Here is a 26,579-nt window from a genome sequence, read left to right as displayed (position 1 = left end):
CGAGGTCAAAGTTAAAAAAAATTATAAAAACATTTTATATTTTAAAAAAATTTCCAATTCAATGAAACTTCATTATTTTCAAATTAGCAAGATATATTCTTGTAGGGGCTTAAACGTTCTACAAAAAATTCCGTGGAATCAAATTGATTGCTTTAACCGTTTAGAAGATATTCGTATCCAAACCAATGCTCACTGATTTCAATAGTTTTCTTATGACCCGTATGCATTGCGATTTGGATACGAATATCTTCTAAACGGTTAAAGCAATCAATTTGATTCCAAGGAATTTTTTGTAGAACGTTTAAGCCCCTACAAGAATATATCTTGCTAATTTGAAAATAATGAAGTTTCAGTGAATTGGAAATTTTTTTAAAATATAAAATGTTTTTATAATTTTTTTTAACTTTGACCTCGAATATCTTTAGAATGGTTAGATTAATGAAAAAAGTTAATAACACCTTTTTTTGTGGAGCAATCAATTTCCAATAAGAATATGTCTTGCGCGTTTGATTATCATAATTTTTCAATTTGTTACAAAATTAAGAACAAAAAACGAATTTTTAAAGATTTTCTCGGTTTTTTGACCTCTATTATTTATTCAACATTTAGATAAACAAAAAAAGTGTATAAGGCCTTTTTTGTAGAGCGTTCAATTTCCTACAAGAATATGAAAATAAATTTGGTAATAAGTCTATTAATAAAAAAATTATTTTTTTTTAGTAGACGCTTGATGTGAAAATAGAAAATTGCAAAGCGGAGGACCTTCCCATTAATATAAAGAGCTCATATTTGGTGTGTATATTCTAGAGGTGTCTAGCAATCGATTTTTCGGAGTACCAAATCAAAAAAAAGAATTTCGATTTTTTTGACCCACCCTAATATACATATAAATATCTATAGGACGATAAAATATAGCCTTTTGAGATTGCATTAGTAGTTTTGCAAAAAAAAAAATACTTAACATTGATGAAATTTGCAATCAAAAGTACCACAAAAAAAAAACGCGTTGAAATTTGCAATCAAAAGTACCACAAAAAAAAAAAACGCGTTTTTAACCTTTCAATATTCAAGTACCTACTTAAAAAATGTGACGTGCCAGCAATATTTTGACTTCGGGTACTCAGCATATAAAAATCCTTTAGAGAAGTACAGTTTGGTTCTAGCTCTACTTTCATTGCCGACCAGTGTTATCCGAAGACAAAATTGCTACGCACTCTCTTACGGAAAGAAATTTATTGGTTAAAGATTCGTTTTCCTTCATGAATTATGAAGAACCCGTGGAATTATAAAGACATTTTATAGAGCTTAATTAAACATTTTGGAGTTTAAATAATGAGTGATTCACATTAGGTATATCATTTTCAACCAGTTAGAAATTGAAATGAAAAGTGGAGCAACGTTTGCCTAATTTATAATAAAATATTATTTGAAATGAATTACTTGTTTGTAGTCCATAGTTCATTATATAAATACTCTATTACTACTTCTTCAATTTAAAAGCGATAGAAAAAGATTGTCAACTAGACATTTAAAACCCTTGCAACATTCAAATCGACAAAGTTAAACTTTCAAGCTTATAATATTTCAATCTTATACCCCTCAAACAATGTCGTTAAAACTAATATCCTAAGAAAATGCCCAGTCGCCAATAAATATGGAAATTCCGCCAATTCCGAAATTTCAAAAAGCTTATTTTTCATGAATATCTATCAACTCAACATATACAATCTCCGCCCCAAAATCCGAAATGTCCTCTCCCGGTTGTTTTGTATTGTGTTTTATGCCCTGGAACCCCAAAATCACACACAAATCCACTACATATTTCAACAATAAAGCCATATAAATGGAACAACATTAAAATGCCATAAAAATAAAATCACAAAGCAAAACTAAAAACCAAAAAATCATCATCACCCAATAACACACATACAACATATCGAATGCTGAATGGCTGAATGTAGAATCCCTTATATATGCCTTTAAGTGACCTAAGAAATGTTTAGTTCTTTATTACAACATTCGAACAGAACAAACGAAGAAAAGAATGAGAGAAAGAATGAATAAAAAAAAAGGATCAATAAAAGGGAATCCATTACTTAAGTCGGTCAATAGTTACAAATAACCATTAACACCCGCTGTTAACAGCTTCTACTTTGCCATGCCTCCTTATGCCAACGAGTATACTCTTCCGCCTCTATTTTTCAAATATATTTTTTTTTTTTTGTTTTGTTTTTTATTTTTGTCAAGCCAGCTAGTCAAGCTGCGCCGAGCAATATGGAAGACGGGAGACGAACGCGGCGGTCGACGAAATGGCTTAACCATGTCAACGAACCATTTGTGCGATCAAGTTTCATGCTGTTTAGTATACCGACCGACGAGCAAGCAGACGGTTGTATTCCTTCGTTTCGTTTTCTGGGACACGACAAGTTAATTCCATTCGATTAGTTTAGTTCACTTTCTTCCATGTGGCTTGTTTGCTTGCCCATCACTATCTTTCTCTTTCTCTCTCTTCAATCTGTTTAAAGCACTAAATGGATTAAAAACCCCACAATTTGAGTTATATTTTTATTTTGTTTGTATAGAGATGGTCTCTAGAGCACATATCCCGTTGTAGTTGTAGTTTCTCTCCATTTCATTGTGGAGATATGGGGGCGAGTAATGGTACGATGCGGACTCCTGCTGATATAGCCTCCAACACCCGCCGCCGCCGCCGATCCACCACAACAATATAATCGGCCATAACAATGCATGTGGCCATTTACTTAACATTATGTGCCAAAGAGTATAGTGTAGTGTATCAACCGCACCACACCACACACACTGACACTACTCGTACTTATTGTCATTGGCCCCAAGAACGAGGAATTCCACACTATGATGCTGCTCCATCTGAGTACTCCCCGTCTACATACACACTGAGAGCAACTGGCGGGAACCAGCAGGGAAGCGTATGGCATATTTTATGTGATTGGAAGTCCGTCGACGACGAGTTCCTGTGATGCCTCATTCTCTACCCGTTGTTGCCTTCTTCATCTTTTTTTTTTTTTCGTTCATGATAGGTTGCTGAGTTTTTGCTCGCTCGATTCACAAGCCAACCCCACCCAAAGGGTACATTTATCTTTTATTTCTAATTGCAATATATGGAGGAACTTTAAAGGTCAAGTTGGGGATTGAAATTTAAAAAAAAACTTAGAATACATAACTTGATATTTTTATCAAGGCTAAGTAAAGAATAAAAAGGAAATTGCTTACTCAATATTTGCTTAGGTTTTTTCTGTACACACATATTGTCTGGATTCAAAAGGTTAGGCACTGTTATAGATTCATTATTTAATCGATTTTAATATTAAAATAACGTGAAATAATAGGAATTTTTGGGCTCCGCGAAATAAGGCCCCCATCAAAAAAAGAAAGTAAGGCCCCAATAAAATACACCAGAAATTTCTCAAAGTTTGGGGTGTTTTTGGGGCCTTGTTTCATTTTGTTTTTGGGGCATAATTTCATCGTAAAATAAGATCCCCATGAAATAAGACCCCAACACTAATATTTTGGGGCTCATTTTCATTTTATTTTAAAATCAATTTGGGCCATTTCACTTTTCATAATTTACATTAAAATGCTAAACTAAATTATCTTTCAAAAAAAAACTTTTGTGAAAATCAAGGACCCAGAATTTGCAAAGTACAGCTTATTGTGGACTCCCTAACGGTTTGCAGCACGATCTTAACATTAAAAAGGATTACAAGTAACAGAATAACTGAAAAAATCGCGTGATATTTCAGCTATTGTTACTTACTAATGCCTTTCAATGTAAAGATCGTGCAGTAAGCCATCAGGGATCATTGAAAGAATAAAATCGCAACAACTGTTTGAAACGGGATCGGGTCAAAATTCTGGCTTCAAAATTCTGCTTTTCAAAATTCTGCTTTTTTAACGAAAATTCTGTTTTTCAAAATTCTGCTTTTTTTGTATTCTGCTTTTCAAAATTCTGCTTTTTAAAATTCTGCTTTTCAAAATTCTGCCAGCATTATAATTGAACAAAAAAATTCTGCCAATTCTGTTTTTTTTTATAGCATATGCGCTGACTAAAGAAAAATACACCTCATGTAATTCAACATTGGTACTTTCCTAAATTTTTTTGTTTAAGTGTCGCAAATATTTTTTAAAATGCATAGACTGACTTTCTTTCAAATAAAATCTATGTTTAACTTATTGGAACCGATGTTGTTTGATACAAAATATTCCTTTTTTTATTCAAATTTTTGAATATTCATCTTTATTTGATAAATTAAAAAAATTTTAATTATTTTCGGAAATGTATTAAAAACCTTTTCTTAATATTTTCAAATTTATTTATTTATAAAACAAAAATGAATTTGCTTTCAAAGAATGACAAATTATGAAGGTAAGTAATCAAATAAGCAGAAAATTTTTCAAGAAGATGATTTTACAAATTTTTGCAAAAAATTAAAAAAGGGTTTGGAAAATGCTAAAAAGCGCGCGCTTTTTAACATTTTCCAAACCCTTTTTTAATTTTTTTGCAGAATTTTGAAAAACAGAATTTTGAAAAGCAGAATTTTGAAAAACAGAATTTTGAAAAACAGAATTTTGAAAAGCAGAATTTTGAAAAAAAGAAATTTGACCCCGGCAGAATTTTGATACCAACCCGTTTGAAACACTTGAGGAACAATTTTAAAAAAGTGGTTCTGTTGGTTTTGGGTGATATTTGAGTATCAAAAATAAAAGTTTTGAAAAAGAAAAATTGGGGATTTATTTCATTTTTCCAAAAAAGTTCAAAACAAGTTGGGGCTTTATTTCCTTTATATTTGGGATATTTTTTCATTCAGATGGGTGTTTATTTTATTGGGGCCTATAGCTTCATTATGAAAAAATAGCCCAATTTCGAGCCTTATTTCAATTTTTCTTTCGGGGCTTAATTCCGCGTGCCCGAATTTTTGAAGCAGAGTAACTAATGTTCATTAAATTGCATTCGGAGCCAGGATATTTATTTTAAAGTTGTTATTAAAAAAAAAAAAACATTGAACTCTTACAACTGCGGTATTGTTTTTTTTTTTTTTAATTAAAATTTTGTGAGGAAAATTTTTTTAAAATTTTTTTTGAAACTACATAAACGGGTGGCAATGGTCAATTGTATGAGAGAGATTATATATGAGACAAAAATCATTTTATTCTCAATTCACTGTACACAGAGAACAATAATAAAAAACAACATGTAAAATTAAATTGAAAAATTGTTAAAATAACCCGATTTAAAATTTTAGTAAATTTATCATTTCGATTGGAAATGATATGAATTAATATTTGTCTTGTTTTTGGTTTTTATCTATTTCTAGAGATGGACAAACACGGTGGCCGTTTGAATTTTTGAATAAAATAAAAAAAATATTTTTTAGAAAAAAAGTTATTAGGTATATTTTTATTTCTTAAACGGAGGGTGGAAAAACTACGACGATTTTTGGTATATGGGAAGAACTCAAGGTGGAAAAACGACAGAAATTCGAATTTTTGAATAAAGTACATTTTTCGGATTTTAGGGGACTTTGAATAATTCAGTGCATCTTTTATTTTTTGAATATATCTTAAACGTCGAGTGAACAAAGGACAATTTTTTAATGCGTAAAGAGCTCGAAGTCAACAATCGATAGAAATTTTGAATTTTGAAAAAAAAAAATAGTTTTTGACGATTTAGGACTTTGACTTTTTCAGTACAAAATTTGTTTAGAGTATCTCCTAAAAGGACAAACAATTGCTGTTTGAATTTTTGAAAAAAAAAAAATAGTATTTGGGGATTTTAGAAAAATGATATTCTATGAAAGCTGCTATAGGTACAAAAATTGTTTTTTGTTTGTTTACTAATTTCTAAGCGACGATTTTTAGTAAATGGAGGTGGACAAAAGGCAGATGTTTGAATTTTGATTTTCAGTACAAAATTAGATTTTTGAATATTTCCTAAACGAAGGGTGGACAAAGCATTGTTTTTGGTGTGTATTAAAAAACTCGAGGTGGACGAACATTGCTATTATACGTCTAAAGTCTATCTCTAAGTTTGTGCTTTTTAGGCAATTTTTCATTTTTCAGACTTTCTATAAAAATAAAAATTTTTTTTGGAAGGGTGGACAAACGAAAATTTTGGGTGGACAAGCATAGACAGAGGTGGACAAACGAATTAGACTAGTTTTATTTACAAATTTTAAGTTTGTAGTTCTGGTTTCACGCAGCTCCTTCAATTATTGATAATTTTAAAATCACTAATTTTTAAAATTGAAATGCGCGACTGTTTAAAATCTTATTTAATTAAAATAAATTGGTGTTTTTTATCGCAAATAAACAATGAACTTAATAAGAACGACCCTTGTTTAAATATTTAAAGAATTCCATGTCTTAATTACGTCAAAGACATTCATCGATTTTGTGTAAGGACTGTTTAATTATCAAGAGTTTATTTAACAAAGAGCTATAGCAATAATTGAAAACGAGCACCTAAGGCCATAGCATTGCCATCCAGTTGAGTTGAGCCTTGGAAAGAGAGACACACAAACACAAATGAACACCTGATTTAGATTATTTTGACAACAGCAAAATGCTAATAAAGCTTTCTATTGATTTTTTTTTTTTTTCAATTGGTAATAAAAGCTGATATACACTAGGGAAACAGAACATTAACTTATAAAGAGAAATTCAATTTGAGCTGTGGTACCTCCTTTTTACTGGAAAAAAAGTAACATTATTTTACATTCCTCCTTTAATTAAATTATGTATTTTTTTTTTTGTAAACTGTATCTTTAAGAAGATTATGACTAGCCTTGATGTTAAATAAACTGTGAATATAAGCAAAATTGGTAATTTTAAGGGAGAATCAATGTGTATTGGTTTTAATTTTGCATACCTACTTTACTGTGGAAAAGGTTGAAATAAAGAACTCTACATTCGAAAAGTGCAGCTGAAAAAAGGACCTATCCTTTAATTTGTCACTTCATCGAAAATAAGGCTCGATGAGGATAAACTCATTATAATCCCAAGAACGCCACTGAGAGAAAAAAAAGGATACAGTACATAAGTATTCAGTACTAAAACTCGTATTCACATGTCCCGAAGTACAGTACAGACATTTTGTACATAATACTGATTTTTAGCTACTCAGTAGACTTTCATTATAATGAGTAAATTGTGATCTGAGTTCTGTGTACAAAACATAGATTTGTATGTACTGAAAACAAGCGTTATGTACTGAGTAGTGTTCCCAATGAAACCCGGTATATAAAAGCAGATGTTTATGAGCTACAGACAGCGAAGTAATGGATGCGTTTATGTGCTGCATCCAAGTCTGCACAAACTTCGTAAAAATCTGTAATCAGTACATAAGTTTGTACTGTTAATCGATCACGATAAATCATTAACATTTTCCCCTTCGGTTAGGTTAGGTTAGGTTAGGTTAGGTTAGGTTAGGTTAGGTTAGGTTAGGTTAGGTTAGGTTAGGTTAGGTTAGGTTAGGTTAGGTTAGGTTAGGTTAGGTTAGGTTAGGTTAGGTTAGGTTAGGTTAGGTTAGGTTAGGTTAGGTTAGGTTAGGTTAGGTTAGGTTAGGTTAGGTTAGGTTAGGTTAGGTTAGGTTAGGTTAGGTTAGGTTAGGTTAGGTTAGGTTAGGTTAGGTTAGGTTAGGTTAGGTTAGGTTAGGTTAGGTTAGGTTAGGTTAGGTTAGGTTAGGTTAGGTTAGGTTAGGTTAGGTTAGGTTAGGTTAGGTTAGGTTAGGTTAGGTTAGGTTAGGTTAGGTTAGGTTAGGTTAGGTTAGGTTAGGTTAGGTTAGGTTAGGTTAGGTTAGGTTAGGTTAGGTTAGGTTAGGTTAGGTTAGGTTAGGTTAGGTTAGGTTAGGTTAGGTTAGGTTAGGTTAGGTTAGGTTAGGTTAGGTTAGGTTAGGTTAGGTTAGGTTAGGTTAGGTTAGGTTAGGTTAGGTTAGGTTAGATTAGGTTAGACACCCAAGTTAATTTTTCATAGCCATAGGTATTTAGAATTTATATTTTCTCAATTCCCCACAAGTTGGTTCAAAAATGCATTGCAACACTACATAAATAAACAAAAGGCAAAAAAATGCAACCTAATACAAACAAAAATAAAAAAAATACCTTCCGCTTAATTTCCTTTTCAGTGCAAATATTTCCGACCCATTGGGGCACCTTAGTGTATTTTGTTTTTCTTCTTCCAACTGCCACTTTATTTTGCTTGTTTTTCTGTTTCTTTTTCTTTTTTATTTTTCTTTTTTTTTGCGTTAATGTTGCTCCTTGTTGTTTTGCAAAAAAGCAGCAATTAAAATATAAGTTTTGCTCCTTTGTTCCTCCTTTTTTGTTTTTTTTTTCTTCATGTATGATGATGAACATCTCTCTATAACATGTGTGTACGTTTGAATGTGCTTATCCACCCTGTTGCGTGCAGGATGACGATGAAAATGATGATTATGATGAAAGTTGTGTGTGAGTTATGATTATGACTTTTTTTTTAAAGAGAAGAAGCTACTCTTCTCTCGCACTACCACGTATGTCAGTCAGTTGATGACTCATTCAACTGGTGAACCCATCTCGTTGCTTTTTTTTTATTTTCTGTTTTTTTTTTCGTCCTTTTTATTCTGCTGATAAGACAGAAAGACAAAGGAAAAAAAAAGATATATTTGTACAGAAATTCAATTTTTTATAACTTTATTTGACAGAGCGAAAAAAATTAATTTTTTTTTTTTTTTGTTCTGCAGAACACATAAAATTTATAAAATCGAATCATCATCGCTGTGGTGTGTGGAGAGATGCCATTTTACGAGTATTGGAACTCGAGAGTATGTGTAGGATCCATAACTAATGTGAAACGACACAGAAAATGTAGCGAAAGGAAAGGAAAGGAGAACAGCCTCATCCCCATTTATATTCAATCCAGTGTGTGTGGGAGGAAAATGACATTTTCTCAACCACATTTTGAGGTTAACAACTCGACAAGCATTCAAACGAAACATAACGATGGACAACGACGACGAACGACAACACACAATACGTCCCATCCATCCCCGATGGACAATGGACACAAAATGACACAAATACAAATGAGTAAGCGGAATTCTTTATGAACACACACAGTCGAGGATAAAAATATTGATCAAACAATAAAAAAAAAAATGAAGCTCATCAGAATAAATTTAAATAAAAGAAATAAAAAAAATTAAGAAAAAACTGTCAAAGTTGAAGTTCATATTTTTGAAATATTCGAAGAAAAATATCAAAAGTCACTTTATTACACTCCTTAAAGAAATAAAATAAAAAAAAAAATAAAAGACCCCTATCGGAACAAATTTATGCAAGGTAGCACCTGACTGTTATATGAAATTCATTTCAAGTAGGGAGAAAAGTTTAATTCTTGAAAAATGAAGAAGAATTGATTTTATATTGCAAAACTTGTTCGTTCATTTCTGGCACTGGAAACATGGATTGGGGATATGTTATGACTAAATAATTGGGTTCAAAAAAACCAAATGCGGGATTAAATCAAATATTATGGCGGGAGGGAATAAATCAAGTTGGTATGTAATTCTGTTATTGTTTGTTTGTTTTTATACATATTTTAAACTCGTAGTTTTTTTATAAGGTTTTTTTTTTAAAGCAAAATATTGGTGATGATACATTTGATGTGTTAATGGTTCGCTGTTAAATCTTTGCTAGTACTCGTTAAACTAAGAGCCTTTTTTTATAAATATTTTATTAAATTAAAATTTTTAAACTAAAGTAAAATTGTTAAAACTCAGTCGAAGATGGTAAATTTTCTAAGAATTCCTACACTGAGGGAAAAGCCACCATAAAATAACGTAAAATCAATGAAAACTACATTGATTTAACGTTGAAGATGAGCATTTTAAAATCAACGTGGAAAAAAACGTTAATTTTAGGTGGTTTTGTATCTTAAAGTAACATAAATCAAAGTAGTTCATCTTTGAAACAAAGACGTTTCAATTTCAATTTATTTTTTCCCTCAGTGTAGTACACGGAGAAAAAAGACCACATCAAAATAAGCCGATTCTGTATTATAAATTAAGCGGATTTTTGCATGATTTTTTGCCAAAATGACTTGCATCTGATGTTAAGCAAAAAATCTTTTTAATTTATTTAAGCTGATTCCACCTATTTTAAGTGGAAATCGTATTTTTTTAAAAGGGTGGGATTTAAAGATAATCTCTGCCGTACTATGTGAACGTCTGAAGCCGTTCGTAAACAATGTGATAGGTCCTTATCAGTGTGGCTTTAGGCCAGGAAAGTCCACCATCGATCCAATATTCACATTACGGAAGATCTTGGAAAAAACCCAGGAACAACAAATCGATACCCACCATCTGTTCATCGATTTTAAAGCCGCGTATGACAGTATCTATAGAGATGAACTGTATAGAGCTATGTCTAGTTTTGGCATCCCTGCCAAGCACGTCCGGCTGTGCAGGATGACGATGGAGAATGCACGCTGCTCCGTCAGAGTCGGTAAAGATTTAACCGAAGCATTTGAAAAAGGTTTTAGACAAGGCGACGCGTCTACATATTAAACAAATATGGTTTTTAAAAAAATCTTTTCATTTTCTATTATAATCTGCATTTTTAGAAAATACGTTTTTCACATTTCTGTCTCAACAAGGAATAACAACATAAGTCAACTTATGTCGAAATTGAGATTTTCACAAAATCTGATGCACAATAAGCGATTCTATCTACCATATTTTTTTCGTATTTTTATCTTAAGCGGTTTATGAATTACAGGTAAAAGAAAAATTACACTAGCATTGACTTCTTATGGGAAGCCAAACTTTCAAAACGCTCTCCTGAAAAGTTATAAAAATTGACTCATGTTGTTTTTCCTTGTTGCCACAGATTTGTTTAGCTTCAAATAGCTCTAAAAAGTTAATTAGGACGAACTAGGATAAGATTTTTGGTGGTAAATGTTGCTAAGATTCTACACTATCATATGATTGAGCCCACCCACAGAGGCAAACAGAGAAAGTAGTTAAAACAATTTTTGAACTTAAAATTCCGGAAAATTATAAGTAGGTATTCTTAAAATGAAAAATCAAAGAAATTTTTTTTCCGCTAAAATTGTTACTCATATTGTTAATCTGTTTATTTTTAATATATTTATGTTTGAAAAGTCAAAATTTAACTGATTTTATAACATTTAAAAAATACTCATATTTACATCAGTTTTCATAATTTTTCAACTTTGAATACAAATTTCCATATCTAGAAATATTTTTTGAAAGAAATGCTTTCACATCCTGATTCTACAACATAATTACTGTAAGAAAAACTTCCAACATATAAAAAAATCCAGCTTTCACACCAATGAGTTTTTTTCCACATTTTTCCCACTGTGCGACGCACTGTCATGCGTCTTCTTTAACATCGTTCTTGAAAGACGATATTGACATAATCGGAAGAACTCAGCCTAATGTCAATGGCGCTTTTGTAAGCATTGAAACGGAAGCGGCAAAAATGGGTTTAAAGGTCAATGAGGGCAAAACCAAGTATAAGCTGTCGTCAAAAAAGGACACTCAACACCGACGCATTGGACAAAACGTCACCATCGACAGCCATAACTTCGAGGTAGTAAAGGATTTCGTCTACCTAGGCTAAGCTATAAACACAGACAACAAAATCAGCGCTGAAATCAAACGGAGAATTACTCTTGCAAACCGCTGCTACTTTGGTTTGAGAAGGCTACTGACCAGCAAAGCCCTCTCTCGAGCAACTAAGGTGTCCCTGTATAAGACCCTTTTTATCCCAGTCCTGCTATATGGTGCAGAAGCATGGACTTAAACGAAGGCGGATGAAAACATGATGGATTGTTTCGAGAGAAAAGTTCTTCGTGCGATTTTTGGTCCCGTATGCATTAATGGTGATTGGAGAAGAAGATATAACAACGAACTTTACGGGTTGTACAAAGACACTAACCTAGCCAAGAGAGTTAAAGTGCAGCGCCTAAGATGGCTAGGTCACGTTGAGAGCATGGACAACAATGTTCCGGCCCGGAAAGTTTTCGACTCCAACCCAGAGGGACAGCGCAGTAGAGGAAGACCTCGTCTGAGGTGGCGCAACCAATTGGAAGGTTACCTTAATAAACTTGGCGTTCGAAACTGGAAGCAGCGAGCTAAAGATAGAGCTGGCTGGCGAAGCTTGTTGGTTGAGGCCCAAATCCACAGCCGATTGTAGCCGCCTTATGGCGCTGGTCACCCTAAGTAAGTAAGTAAGGGATTTAAGGAGCACATTTTCTTATTTTGTGGTGCCTTTTTTACTCCGAATTTTCTAAATCGGTTCTACTTACCTATCAAATTTTTGAAAGTTGTCAACAAAAACGCAAACAAATCTTAATATATAAACTTTAAGTTATTAACTACAAGATAACAATGAATCGTTAAGTTGTCAACATAAAAGTTTTTGTTATCTTCTTTCAAAGTTTTTGTAATAAATGTATGCTAAGGAGATATAACTCACTTCCAATCACAAAATCCAAAATGATATATTTTTATCTTAAAATGAAAAACCCATTTCGGCAGACACTCAAAACTGTCTTCAAAACAAATATAGATATAAATTTTTATTATAAATCAAAAACACAGAAAAAAAAAGCCATTTTGTTTGTCAAAAATTAGATGCCAAAATAGAAATTCCCTTTTCTATCAAATCATCATAACATTCAACTAAAATTCAAGGCTTAACACCTTCTATCACCAAACAAAAAAATAATAATAATAAAAATAATGAAAACAAAAAAAAAAGAAATAAAAACATGACAAACACAAAATAATGTGTCGCCCTGCCTTTTGATATTCCTCAGAGAGCTTCATCTCAGACCACCCTCTGCCACAACCCATCAGAATTTTTCATATAACAAGCCCGAATGTTTTCCACTTGAGATGATGGAGTTTTTTTTTTTTTTTCCTTGTTATCTCTCACTCTCTCTGGAGTATCATCATCAAAAAATAAAAATAAAGTATAAAAAAATAAAAACAAGAAAACATAACAACACACCCATATTCAGCAGAAGCAGCAGCTAGCTCCCACTGTCCAGACAATGTGTATAGCTTTTTGAGGAATTTTCGAGGGAAATCCATTTAACCCAACCCAACTTGGCATGCTATCGCGCGCGCTATGCCATCAACCGCCTACAGGAGGACCGTGTCGTCGTCAACGACAAACAACGACGACACGACTATGTCAGAAATCCTAGACCATAGAGAGAAAGACCGGCCTTTAGATCGTGTCGTTCTAAAGCGTAACGACCAATTCACCGCAGCTTTTATGCTATGATTTCATTATTTATCTTCGTCATAGAAATATTTGTATGAAATACTTTTATACACTTTACATCGCTTGATTATGTTACGCACTTAATAGAAAAACTATTTTTCATATACCTGGTTGAACGAGTTAAAATATAATAGTTGCAAAGTGAATTCAAATATGTATATGACATTGTTCCGAAATTTTCTCGCGGTGAAAAAACGATTGCCGTTTGATTTTTTTGAAAAGATTGTTTTTTGAAAATTGCCTAACGCAGGGTGGGAAGACGATATATTTTGTTGGCAGACATGGACAAACAAAAGAAAAAAGGATTAAAAACTTTTAAGTATGAGTTCAAGGCTCGCAGAGCAAGTTTTGGTTTGTACTTTCGTATGGTTCGCAAATTAAAGTTTAATTAAAGCAAAAAAGTTTTATTGAGCAAATAGCTATTACTCGTCGATTGATTTTATAATTTCTCGCAGTAAAATCATGGAGCATATTTTTATTCAGTTGAAAATTAATTTCGCAACTTGATCTTTTCGCAAGTGTAGAACTGTGTAATTTTGCGAAATATGCTAAAAGTTTCGAGCGAACGAAATGAATACCTACTAATTTTCCGTTCAAAGAAAAACTCCGACTACATCAAATAGAGTACTTTGAGATTAACAAATTGCAAAGTTATTGTTGGAAGTGAATGAAATGCAATATGCAAATTTAAAGAACCAAAAAAATTGGAAAACGAACATTCGAACTATAACAAAAAGAGAAGAGAAAGAGAATGTCATTAAGATTTATGTAAAATTAAAGTTTTAAAATATTGTGTTTTGAAAAATTTTACAAGAAAAAAAAAAAGAATTAGAAAAGAAAAATAATTTATTTGCTTTGCGAAAATAAAATTCGATAACCAAATTTTCAAGTGAAATAAATAAACAACTTTTTTTTCGAAAAGCAAGGCTTAAGATTTTTAAGTTGCGATTAATGCTAAGCGCTTTGAGTTAAACGCAAGGTAGTAAAACTATGTCTCAAGAACTAACAACATTTAAAAATACAAAATGCGAAGTTAAATTAATAAATACCATAAACAATAAATTTGCGAATTGGAAATTTGTACTTAGGTCTGCTTAAAAAATATTTATTTGGGCTTAGCGATAAAATTGCGAAACATCATTTTTTTTAAATAATGCGAAATCATAAGTAAATAATTAGAATTGTTTTGCTTTGTAATCAATCACGGACAAAATTTGATGAATAAAATTTTGCAAAATAATAGAAAAGTGAAAACAATTTATTGGAAAAGAGAATAAATTGCATTGTCAAAATGAAAAATGCGAAAAAAAAAAACTTTGCGAAATAATCGCAATCACAAAAGGAAAAACGAGTAAAAATCGTTATGTGAAAAAATTGCAATAACAAAATAAAAAATTCTTAATAATAACTTTGCAAATTTTTGCCAAACAAATAAATCTTTAAATGCAAAGAAAATTGCGAAATTATTTTTGACAAAATCAAAAATCACAATCTCAATCAAATGACTCTGAGTGTAGGGTTATCTATAAGATTTTTTATTAAGTTCATTCACTTTTCGGTGTCGGTGGCGGAGGTGGCGTTGGTGGCTTGCGTTGGTGGCGTTAAGTTCCCTTTGCTTTTTTTGAAAATCTGAAACTGAAACTGGTTTGAGATACACTGAACCAAAAAGGTACATGGAATTAATGAATATATTCATTCTATTAATGTATCGTTCATTATTATTTGTCCAATGATCCTATTCATTAAGATAATGAACGGCCGTTCATTAAAATCAATGAACGTTCATTAATTCTATGAACCATACATAATTTCATTCATAAAATTTCGAACTTGAAATTTCGAACATATTTTAATGAATCGTTCATTAAAACAATGAACAGTGTTCATTGATTTAATGAATACGTTCATAAAAAAAAATAAATGCGTTCATTACATTAATGAACGGATTCATAGAACTAATGAACCGTTCTTAAAAATAAAAATATCCGTTCATAGAATTAATGAACACGTTCATTAAAATAATGAACCGTTCATAAAAATAAAAAAAATCGTGCATAAAATTAATGAATGCGTTCATTAAATTAATGAACGCATTCATTGAATCAATGAACCGTTCATAAAAATAAAAAAAAAACCTGCCTAAAATTAATGAACGCGTTCATAGAATTAATGAACGCATTCATAGAATTAATGAACGCCGTTCATAAAATTAATGAACGCCTTTCATAAAATTAATGAACGCCGTTCATAAAATTAATGAACGCCGTTCATAAAATTAATGAACGCCGTTCATAAAATTAATGAACGCCGTTCATAGAATTAATGAATGCCGTTCATTAAATTAATGAACGCGTTCATAAAAATAAAAAAACCCGTTCATAAAATTAATGAACGCGTTCGTAAAATCAATGAACACGTTCGTATTAATTTTACGAACGTGTTCATTAATTTAACGAACGCGTTCATTAATTTTATGAACACAGGCCTACGTTCCGTAACTCTTGCACCGTCATAAGTGCTCGAAAAACATTGTGAATTCGAATGAAATTTTGTACAAATTTCATTTTGATTCAAATTGTTTTTCTACAACTTATTTCCATGCAAGCGTTATAGAACGTAGGCACTGTTTTCAATAAATTTAAAAAATTAAATTTCGTATAGTCTTATTTCTTTGTCAAAGAATTTTTAATCTCCTCTCAAGAAATTAAAAAAATCAACTGACAAATAAATTAGTCATGGAAGCTTAGCTTTCTAAATTTATTAGGTCGAGATCTGTGAAAAAGAAAGAAAAATTAATGTGAATCGCCGTTTTCAATTTTTACAAACCTGTACATTCGGTTTTTCATCTCTAATCTTCTCCTTTCTGAAATCTTAAAGGTTAAATTAAAGAAATATTTATATTTACATTAACTCTTTTATTGTTCAAATAAACCAAATGAATGGCAGGAAAAATTTTATTACATTATTTTGTAGATTTATCTTCAGATAAGAACGTGAAACAAATTATAAAAAGTGAAATTAAGTGAAATTTGAATCAAAATACATATAAGAATTGAAATTTTATGATCTCATTTAACAAAACATGAGCATTTGTGCATTCATACATTTTTTTATTTAATTTATCTTCATTTAAATTACATTCTAATCAGTCAAATAAATTATAAGGAGTGGAATTAAGTTAAATTATAAGGATTTTATCAAAACATGAGCCTTTGCATACCTATACTTTTTTTTAAATAAATAAAGTGAAACAATCAGTAAAGTAAAGTGAAATTCAGTGAAACTATGAGATCTCATTAAGCAAAACATGAGTCTTTCCGCACAATTTTTTTTTATTACCTTGATGGTATTGCGTTTCTATAAAACCCCAAAAGGAGGAACAAGCGGTTGGGTACTCCAGATTAAATAAATAAAAAATTTTGTAACAGATATCCACTGCTCGGATGAAACTGTTAAACGGAAATTTAACTCCATCAAAATAGAGAAAAATTTCAGAAAAATTCAAGATTGACACACCGTCAACAATAATGAATGGTTGGATATTCTCACCCATTTTGTTGAGGAAGGCAATATGGTCTTCTATAGCTTGAATTGTGTTGCCTATCCAAACGAATGAATTCTGCGAGTCCTTGATGGTATGTCGTATAACGTGTTTTCTACCATCTATGTCTTTTTTTATAACTTTTTGGAAAGGTACAAAGTATCCATGCAGAGCCCAAAGTAATGCCGCATCTTTACAGTCTGAAAAAAAGCCAACCACAGAAATACCAAAATCAGTAAAGCTTTTAACAACAATTTGATACAATAATTATATATTTATACATAGCTATATTAAAATGTATGATAGTGTATTTTTAAGTATAAATTTATATTTACTAATCACTTGGAATAGTAAAAAATAATAATTACAAGTTGTACTTAAAAATATTTAAACTAAGCACGAACTTTCAGATGAATCTGCTGTTTTAATTTTGATTAGAACCTCTCGTATATTCTTTTCCTTGACACGGTTATCAGTAGAGAGAAATTTAAGAAGTTTTTCCCCCAGTGTTTCCCAATTGTTCAAAAATGAGCCGGCATTTGGATACAAATAACTATAGTCTATATCAACCTTTGGAATTTAAGAATTTTAATATTTTTGAACGATGGTGATGAAAGGTTTTAAAACTCACAAAGCGATGGCCAGATGGAAGCTTATACTGAGGCCATTTATTGAGAATCTCAGAGGTGGAAGAAGCGTTTTTTATTTCCAAGAGTCTGTGGTTTATACATGCCTTCCAGCTACGTTCAAACTCCTCACATGACAAGTTATCATATTTTAATGCCCGATATGTTTGCTCTGCATCTTCTTCTGAAACTAAATAAGGAATTGATTGCCTTGATTTCAATTGTAATTTCACGAATGATGTTAAAATTTAAGTTATTACGAAGAGTATAAGAAGTCAGTTTGGACCCATTAGACTTCATTTTAGATTAAAGTCATTATGCAATACGATGAAAACGTATTGCGACTAATTACAAAAAGTTCTTACAATCTAGATATATCTTTGGAATATAGAAATAACATATGAATAATAACATACTTATTTCAAGAGTATCCTTTTCATTTTGTTCAACTTTCGGCGAAGGGGATTTATTCGTTACATTTGTTCTTGAAGAGGATTTAATGTTACAAAACTTAGCGTAAATTTTACCCCTTTTACTTGTTCGATAATATTCCTGCAAAAGTTTAGAAATATTAAGTTAATATTGTTCTAACATAAATTATGTGTATATTTTAAATGCCAATAACAACTTAAATTTTTTTTGGGACTTAGAAAATTTTTCATGAAAAATATTTTTCTTGGGACTTAGAAAATTTTCGATGCCAAAAATAAATTAATTTTATTTTGGGACTTAGAATATTTTTCAATGAAAAATATTTTTCTTGGGACTTAGAAAATTTTCGATGCCAAAAAAAAGTTAATTTTTTTTTTGGGACTTAGAATATTTTTCACTGAAAAATATTTTTCTTGGGACTTGAATATTTTTTGGACTTAGAATATTTTTCAATGAAAAATATTTTTCTTGAGACTTAGAAAATTTTCGATGCCAAAAATAAGTTAATTTTTTTTTTTGGGACTTAGAATATTTTTCAATGAAAAATATTTTTCTTGAGACTTAGAAAATTTTCGATGCCAAAAATAAGTTAATTTTTTTTTTGGGACTTAGAATATTTTTCAATGAAAAATATTTTTCTTGGGACTTAGAAAATTTTCGATGCCAAACAAAAGTTAATTTTTTTTTTTGGGACTTAGAATATTTTTCAATGAAAAAATTTTTTTTTCGGACTTAGAAAATTTTCCATCCCAAAAAACTTAGTTTTTTTTTGACATTTGAAAAAAAATTTCGCATAGAAACATTTTAATTTTTGGGGATTTGGAAAATTTTTTAACCCAAAAAATAAAGCAAAATATAAAGATGTATTATTTTTACCAATTTTTCAGTCGGGAATCTTTCTAAAATCTCCTGTTCAATTTTGTAACTTGAATGTAAATCCAAATGAAGGTTGTTCTGGTCAAAATAAATGGCTATTGCATTGATAAGTTCTTTCCTTTGGTGTTCCTGAAATTTTTTCGACTTCTCATAGCTTTCAGCTAATGCCAAAGTTTTGGGATTGCTGTTCAAAATTTCGCCTAAAGGTATGGAGTTCGGAGAATTTTCTGATCTAGATGATTTTGGCGTGGTCGGTGTCGATACGACCGAGAAAGATGCTTCAGATGAGCATTGTGAGTTTTGAAGCGGCCTAAATGAAGTTTGGTACAATAAAAGCGGCTTTCCAAGCGCGCTTCGCCACTCTTTTAATTTGGCCTCAAACAAAATCAATTTTCCGTACGAAAACGGTTTCATAATTTCTCCCAGGTGGTGGCACTCAATATTTTTCAAAACCTCAATATCTATGTGTTCCTCTGCAAGAGTGAAATTAAATTGTTTATCTTAAGCAAAGTTAGAATTAACTTATAGTTTTATTTCAATAGCTTCGTTTAGCGGTAGGGTGTAATAAAGTGGAAAATCTTTGAAATAAAAAATCTCAATATTCTTTCAGCTTCCTTTATAAAAGCATCTTGAAAGTCATTTGAATTACGATAATGTGTAACATATGATAAGGCAAATTATTGAAGTACCAAAAACAAGAAACCATCATAGTTTTGTTGTGTAAAAGATTAACTAACTCCAAGTTGATTTCATAATTTCTATTCAAAAAACATATTTTTGAAAAGAACCCCACAGAAAAACGATAGCTTTTGACTTGGGTCAAGTTTAAATACCAGTAAATTACTATAACTTACTCATATTTTTTTTATTGTAAAATAAAATAGAGGTCAAATATTTAAGGTATATTTTGTGGCAAAACCCGTAACCTAATAAAGTTTAAACTTACTCTTGAAATGATCCAAAACTTCCAGGTGACCCCAATCTTTTAATAAATTTGTGAGTTCATCATCTACTACTCGTATATTAGTCGTTTTTTGGCAGCTTGATAAAATTGAATCCAATTCATATTGTGATGATGGTAACTCTACTGAATTCTTTATAATTTCAATGTTTTCCTCATCCTCACCCTCACCCTCATTCTCATCCTCGTCCTCATCCTGATTTTCATTTTCATCCTCAATCACATACTCATCGAAAACTTCATCTTCAGTAATATTGGTCGGCGGCGTTGCCATTTCCTTAGATTAAACCTACTCCATTGTTTAACAGAATATTTTAAATATGTCAGAGTTTTCACTAGTTGTTATATTTAGTTTTGTATCATTGAAAGTTGAGTTAATATGTATATTTTTGAATCATCTGTTATTAAATACTATATTTGAAAGCTATTTTGAATTATTTATAATTTATATTTGATAAGACAAATTTGATTAATGAAATGGAAAATAATGACTCGTCGATTCATATCTGATAATTAGAAACAAAATATTCCTTAAGTCTTATAACCGTTTTACCTTCAGCAGTTTTTATTAAGGTTATTGGTGGACCAATGAGATCTTTTAAAGATATAATTGAAAATCTCCCTAACTCGTTTTCGTCGATTTCAAAAGATAATAAATGCGGATTGTATTGAATTTTATTAATTTTTTGGCAAAACAAGAAAACTGTTTTTTTTTTTCAAAAGAATAATGTCTATTATAACAAACAGTTCTACATCTGATTTAAATTGGGCTACATAAAATTTTATTTGGTATTTGTAGCCTTGGATTTCAGCTTTAGAGTAAAACTCTATGTCCGCTGACGGTACTTTCAAAATATCTGATACAAGATTTCTAAAATTACTTTCTTTTTTATTTGCTTCACAGATAAAAAAAATGCTGTGAAAGTGATCTAGGGTATTAAATAACTTAAATGCTGTTTTTAGCTGATATTTTTTTGCTAGGGTCACACAAATATTTTTACGAGACGTAATAGCATGAGCATAAAGCTTAAATTCTTTATGCTTAGCTTCAAATTTAAAACACCAAAAGTTCCGAATGGGTCCGGATTGTTTCAGAACAGTAGGATAATGAGTTAAATTATGATGTTTTGGTTTCAGAGTGTCATTGAAAAGACGAACATAATCCTTGTTGTGAGTTTCAATTTTTATTTTCAACATTGAGATGATGTCATCGCAAATTTCAAAAGAAAGCAGCATATCAATTATTTCAATTAAATTGAGCAGAAATTTCCATACCTCGTCATCATGTGGAACTAAATCTCCGATCATTATCTGAATATAAGAAATGAATGTCATCATTTCTCTTGCTGTCATTTTTAAATGTTTATTTTTTAAATTATTAATTTTTATTTCACCTGATATGTTATCAATTTCTATTGGACCGTATTGAAAGGTTTGTTTTCTTAAATTAAAGGTTTCCAAAGTAAAATAAGAAACTTTATAGATAAAATATGTAATAATATTGCAAAGGTCGTAATGACAAACCCCTTCAAATAAGTCGTGCATGAGATCAACGCAATAATTTTCTACTACATGAAACGATGGTATTTTATTAAGTTGTGAATATCTTTGTATGCCAGTTTCAGAAGGATTGTTTAAAAGAACATCATTTTGATAGTTACTACGGTTTCGTAAGAGATCGTCTCGTTCAACTGATAGCGTCTGCGCTTCAGATTTTTTGACTTTACAGAACCTACAATAAGAATTAGCTGAAAATGATCTATTGAAATCTAAAATTGTGTTCAAACCCAAATTATCTCCTAACACAATTCCCAAAACAAAATGAACTTTTTTTTTATTTTGACCATTAATTGTTATATCAACCCCATCGACTTCAAGACTTTTAAGCTCCTGTATTAAAGTTTGAAAACACTTTTCATTTCCAAACGACTTTAAATCCTTAGATTTTATGATTCCTGCTAAAAAAATATTATCTAACTTTGATTCTTTCCACGGGAGGCAGGGAAAAGAATAGTAAATATTACATATCGAATGAACCCCGGCATGAGAACTTAATGGATTATTGATTTCAAAATCATCGGAGTATAGAAAATAAGGGATAATTATTTTTCCTGGGTACAAACTACTTTTTTGCTTCCAGAGGTCACCTTGAATGAAACTTGAAATTTTGTTTTCTTCACTTAAATTTTGCATATGAAGAATGGTATTTTTGAAAATGTCACCACTCTCAAAAAATTTTTGGAATTGAAACTTTAATGGCATTAAAACACCTTTAGTGTTATCTTCGTCATACGTTAGGTTCCCATCTCGATAAACTGCATTGATCTCATTGTTTACTGAAAATTCGTTTATGCTTTCTAAAAAATTATTATTTTGTAGCCAGTTAAATAGTTTGTATTCAGTATTGCAATAATAAAAAGGGTTGCGACACTTTGATATTAGACTCAAAAATACGTTATGGACTTCTATGTTTTTGTTCGCAAAGTATTCATTTGAAAATGATTTCAACAATTCAACGATAGGATTCAAAATAAAATTTTGTATACCTTCTTGAATTTCAATAATATTTTTTCTTGAAAAACTGTTATTATTATGTAATTTCAAAACGAACCCAGTCGCAGAAGTAAAAAGTTCATTCAGACTGTTTTCGACATTGAATTTCTTAACTTCTGGAATTTTACTTTCGCAATTGTCCGAGCATTCTTGAAAGCAGTTAAGTGTCGCATTGCTTTCGAAAATTATATTTTGATTTATATTTTCTTGATAAGAGCTACTAGTACCATTTATAGGTTGTGTTGGTTGTGTTAGAACATGTTTTCTAGTTAAATGTTTTTTAAAACTTCCCAAATTTTGAAAGGACTGCTTGCAATTACTTTCCATACACCTAAAAGTGCTATATGTACTTAGATCATGTCTTTTTTTTAAATGTGCTATAAACGCGTACATAGACGATATATTATCTTTACAGATGAAACAAATCATTTTATGATTAACTCTTATTAACTTTCCCAATGAAACTACTGACGGAGTAGACGAAGTAGCGGATGAGAAAGAAGTCCTAGAAAAAATTTAAAAATAAATTATTGAAGCATTAATGCTTTTAGAGATGGGATTTCAACTTCCTTCAAACACAAACAAAAGATAAAAAAAACTTCACAACAACTTCAAGGAGTTTTCTGTTAGGATTTTTTGTTTATGAAAAATCATATTGAAAAAGTTAATTTATTCAAGTTTAAAACTTCTAAGTCAATTTTTGGTCCGGTTGCGGAAGAGGGTTAATGATTATAATGCAATCAAATTGTAAAATATTAATAAAAATGATTCTAGGCAGTAATTGTAGTTTCATTTCTTTGAAATGAACAGCAAGTTTGTTTTAAGTCTATACAAATTTTGAGAATGTCGTTTAATACATTCTTCTGGGAAGGTATCGATATATATATATATATATACATATATATGTATATATTTATAAGATAAAATGAATGCAATATAAATTATAAAAAGTAGATGCATACATATATATATAGGATAAAATGAATGCAATATAAATCATAAAAAGTAGGTACATACCAGGAATTATTTTAGCAAGATTGATAAAAGATAAAAACGAAGTTCAAATACTTTATTAGGTTTTTTTTTTAATATTTTATGAAAATTCATATTGAAAAAGTTAATTTATTCAAGTTTAAAACATCTAAATCAATTTTTGGCCTGTTTGCGGTAGAGTGTCAATGATAATATGCAAGTTTATTTCAAAATACTAATGAAAATGATTGTAGATGGTAATCCTAGTTTCATTTTTTCTCAATTTAGTAAATCAAACTCTATAAATTATCAAAACCAACGCTGAAAATTGCCTAAAAAAGTCATTCTATTCAAATTTTATTAATACTCTACTGCATACGCTGCTATCAGAAGAGAAAAATAAACTAAAAACGAAGTTCAAATACATTATTAGGATTTTTTTAAGATATTTTATGAAAATTCATATTGAAAAAGTTTATTTATTCAAGTTTAAAACTTCTAAGTCAATTTTTGTTCCGGTTGCGAAAGAGGATTAATGATTATAATGCAATCAAATTTTAAAATATTAATAAAAATGATTCTAGGCAGTAATTGTAGTTCCATTTCTTTGAAATGAACAGCATGTTTGTTTTAAGTTTATACAAATTTATTATAAAGTAAATAAAATAAAATAAGTAAATAAATAAAAAGTAAGTACATACCAGAAATTATTTTAGCAAGATTGGTGGCGGCTGGCGGGAGCAACGTGGTGGCTGGATGGAACGTGGTGTGGCAAATGACGACAACGACAGCGGAGGCAGACAATATGTGGCGGCAGCGTGGTGGTGGCAACGTGATGGCACTACATATAAATACATATATTAATACATACGTATATATTTATAAGATAAAGTGATCAATAAAAATTAAATTTTATTAATACTCTACAGCACACGCTGCTTTGAGAAGAGAAAAATAAACTAAAAACGAAGTTCAAATAATTTATTATGATTTTTTTAAGATATTTTATGAAAATTCATATTGAAAAAGTTTATTTATTCAAGTTTAAAACATCTAAATCAACTTTTGGCCTGTTTGCGGAAGAGTGTTAATGATAATATGCAAGTTGATTTCGAAATGCTAATGAAAATGATTGTAGATGGCAATCCTAGTTTCATTTTTTTTCAATTTAGTATATCAAACTCTATAAATGATCAAAACCAACGCTTAAAAGTGGCTAAAAAAGTCATTCTATTCAAATTTTATTGATACTCTACCGCATACGCTGCTTTCAGAAAAGAAAAATAAGCTAAAAACGAAGTTCAAATAATTTTTTAGGATTTTTTTAAAATATTTTATGAAAAATCATATTGAAAAAGTTAATTTTTTCAAGTTTAAAACATCTAAATCAACTTTTGGCCTGTTTGCGGTAGAGTGTCAATGATAATATGCAAGTTTATTTCAAAATACTAATGAAAATGATTGTAAATGGCAATCCTAGTTTCATTTTTTTTCAATTTAGTATATCAAACTCTATAAATGATCAAAACCAACGCTTAAAAGTGGCTAAAAAAGTCATTCTATTCAAATTTTATTGATACTCTACCGCATACGCTGCTTTCAGAAAAGAAAAATAAGCTAAAAACGAAGTTCAAATAATTTTTTAGGATTTTTTTTTAAATATTTTATGAAAAATCATATTGAAAAAGTTAATTTATTCAAGTTTAGAATATCTAAATCATTTTTTGGCCTGTTTGCGGTAGAGTGTTAATGATAATATGCAAGTTTATTTCAAAATACTAATGAAAATGATTGTAGATGGCAATCCTAGTTTCATTTTTTCTCAATTTAGTATATCAAACTCTATAAACGATAAAAACCAACGCTGAAAAGTGCATAAAAAGTCATTCTATTCAAATTTTATTGATACTTTACCGCATACGCTGCTATCAGAAGAGGAAAATAAACTAAAAACGAAGTTCAAATAATTTATTATGATTTTTTTAAGATATTTTATGAAAATTCATATTAAAAAAGTTAATTTATTCAAGTTTAAAACTTCTAAGTCAATTTTTGGCCTGTTTGCGGTAGAGTGTTAATGATAATATGCAAGTTTATTTCAAAATACTAATGAAAATGATTGTAGATGGCAATCCTAGTTTCATTTTTTCTCAATTTAGGATATCAAACTCTATAAATGATCAAAACCAACGCTTAAAAGTGGCTAAAAAGTCATTCTATTCGAATTTTATTGATACTCTACCGCATACGCTGCTTTCAGAAAAGAAAAATAAGCTAAAAACGAAGTTCAAATAATTTTTTAGGATTTTTTTTAAATATTTTATGAAAAATCATATTGAAAAAGTTAATTTATTCAAGTTTAGAATATCTAAATCATTTTTTGGCCTGTTTGCGGTAGAGTGTTAATGATAATATGCAAGTTTATTTCAAAATACTAATGAAAATGATTGTAGATGGCAATCCTAGTTTCATTTTTTTTCAATTTAGTATATCAAACTCTATAAATGATCAAAACCAACGCTTAAAAGTGGCTAAAAAGTCATTCTATTCGAATTTTATTGATACTCTACCGCATACGCTGCTTTCAGAAAAGAAAAATAAGCTAAAAACGAAGTTCAAATAATTTTTTAGGATTTTTTTTTAAATATTTTATGAAAAATCATATTGAAAAAGTTAATTTATTCAAGTTTAGAATATCTAAATCAATTTTTGGCCTGTTTGCGGTAGAGTGTTAATGATTATAATGCAATCAAATTTTAAAATATTAATAAAAATGATTCTAGGCAGTAATTGTAGTTCTATTTCTTTGAAATGAACAGCAAGTTTGTTTTAAGTTTATACAAATTTTGAGAATGTCGTTTAACCCTTTGCTTCCTAGTGGTTTCAGCATGAAACCACGTATTAATTACTTTGTTAGTTTTTTTTTAATAAAAAATGGACTTCTCCTTTTGTACTCTCAGCTCAAAACATTCCTTATACAATGTTATTACTAGTACAATCATTATTTTTTCATATTAGTGTGTAATTAGAAAATATCAAAACTTTTTTTCAAGATATTTGTATTTTTTTCCGGGAGCAAAGGGTTAAATACATTCTTCTGGGAAGGTATCGATATATATATAATATAAATCATAAAAAGTAGGTACATACCAGGAATTATTTTAGCAAGATTGGTGGCGGCTGGCGGGAGCAACGTGGTGGCTGGATAGAACGTGGTGTGGCAAATGACGACGACAGCGGAGGCAGACAATAATGTGGCGGATGTGCCGGCAGCGTGGTGGTGG

At 30.3% G+C, this 26,579-nt stretch overlaps 2 protein-coding genes across 10 annotated transcripts in view; both read right to left on the bottom strand.

Annotated features, from left to right (window-relative positions):
* LOC129913810 (disintegrin and metalloproteinase domain-containing protein 10) overlaps nucleotides 1-26,579 on the bottom strand; it is a 341,759-nt gene that overhangs the window by 219,440 nt on the left and 95,740 nt on the right. The gene's annotated exons all lie outside the window — the stretch shown is intronic.
* Nucleotides 16,432-26,560, bottom strand: LOC129913813 (uncharacterized). 2 transcript variants are annotated; one of them, XM_055992688.1, is made up of 8 exons: nucleotides 26,446-26,560; nucleotides 23,997-24,136; nucleotides 19,756-20,059; nucleotides 18,810-19,282; nucleotides 17,918-18,053; nucleotides 17,507-17,691; nucleotides 17,280-17,445; nucleotides 16,483-17,075 (listed from the first exon to the last, which is right to left on the bottom strand). In XM_055992688.1, exons 3-8 carry the CDS (start codon nucleotides 20,042-20,044, stop codon nucleotides 16,618-16,620), a joined length of 1,707 nt encoding a protein of 568 aa, XP_055848663.1. In that variant the 5' UTR covers nucleotides 20,045-20,059; nucleotides 23,997-24,136; nucleotides 26,446-26,560; the 3' UTR covers nucleotides 16,483-16,617. The 2 variants fall into 2 exon arrangements, with proteins under 2 accessions (XP_055848664.1, XP_055848663.1); XM_055992689.1 differs by lacking the exons at nucleotides 23,997-24,136; nucleotides 26,446-26,560 and having other exon boundaries at nucleotides 16,432-17,075; nucleotides 19,756-21,009.

This window comes from Episyrphus balteatus, chromosome 3, assembly GCF_945859705.1.
Source record: "Episyrphus balteatus chromosome 3, idEpiBalt1.1, whole genome shotgun sequence".
In the NCBI taxonomy this organism is placed as follows: domain Eukaryota; kingdom Metazoa; phylum Arthropoda; class Insecta; order Diptera; family Syrphidae; genus Episyrphus; species Episyrphus balteatus.
The sequence above is the reverse complement of the archived record's forward strand: the minus strand, read 5'-3'. Positions and strand labels throughout refer to the sequence as shown.

Excerpts from the sequence above, each read along its gene's own strand:
- LOC129913813 (XM_055992688.1), bottom strand. The coding sequence starts at position 20,044 with ATGGCAACGCCGCCGACCAATATTACTGAAGATGAAGTTTTCGATGAG. Across the intron at positions 19,283-19,755 it reads AGTTTTGGATCATTTCAAGA|AGGAACACATAGATATTGAG; the intron begins GTAAGTTTAAAC and ends TCACTCTTGCAG. Across the intron at positions 17,692-17,917 it reads AAAGGATACTCTTGAAATAA|TTTCAGAAGAAGATGCAGAG; the intron begins GTATGTTATTAT and ends TTCCTTATTTAG.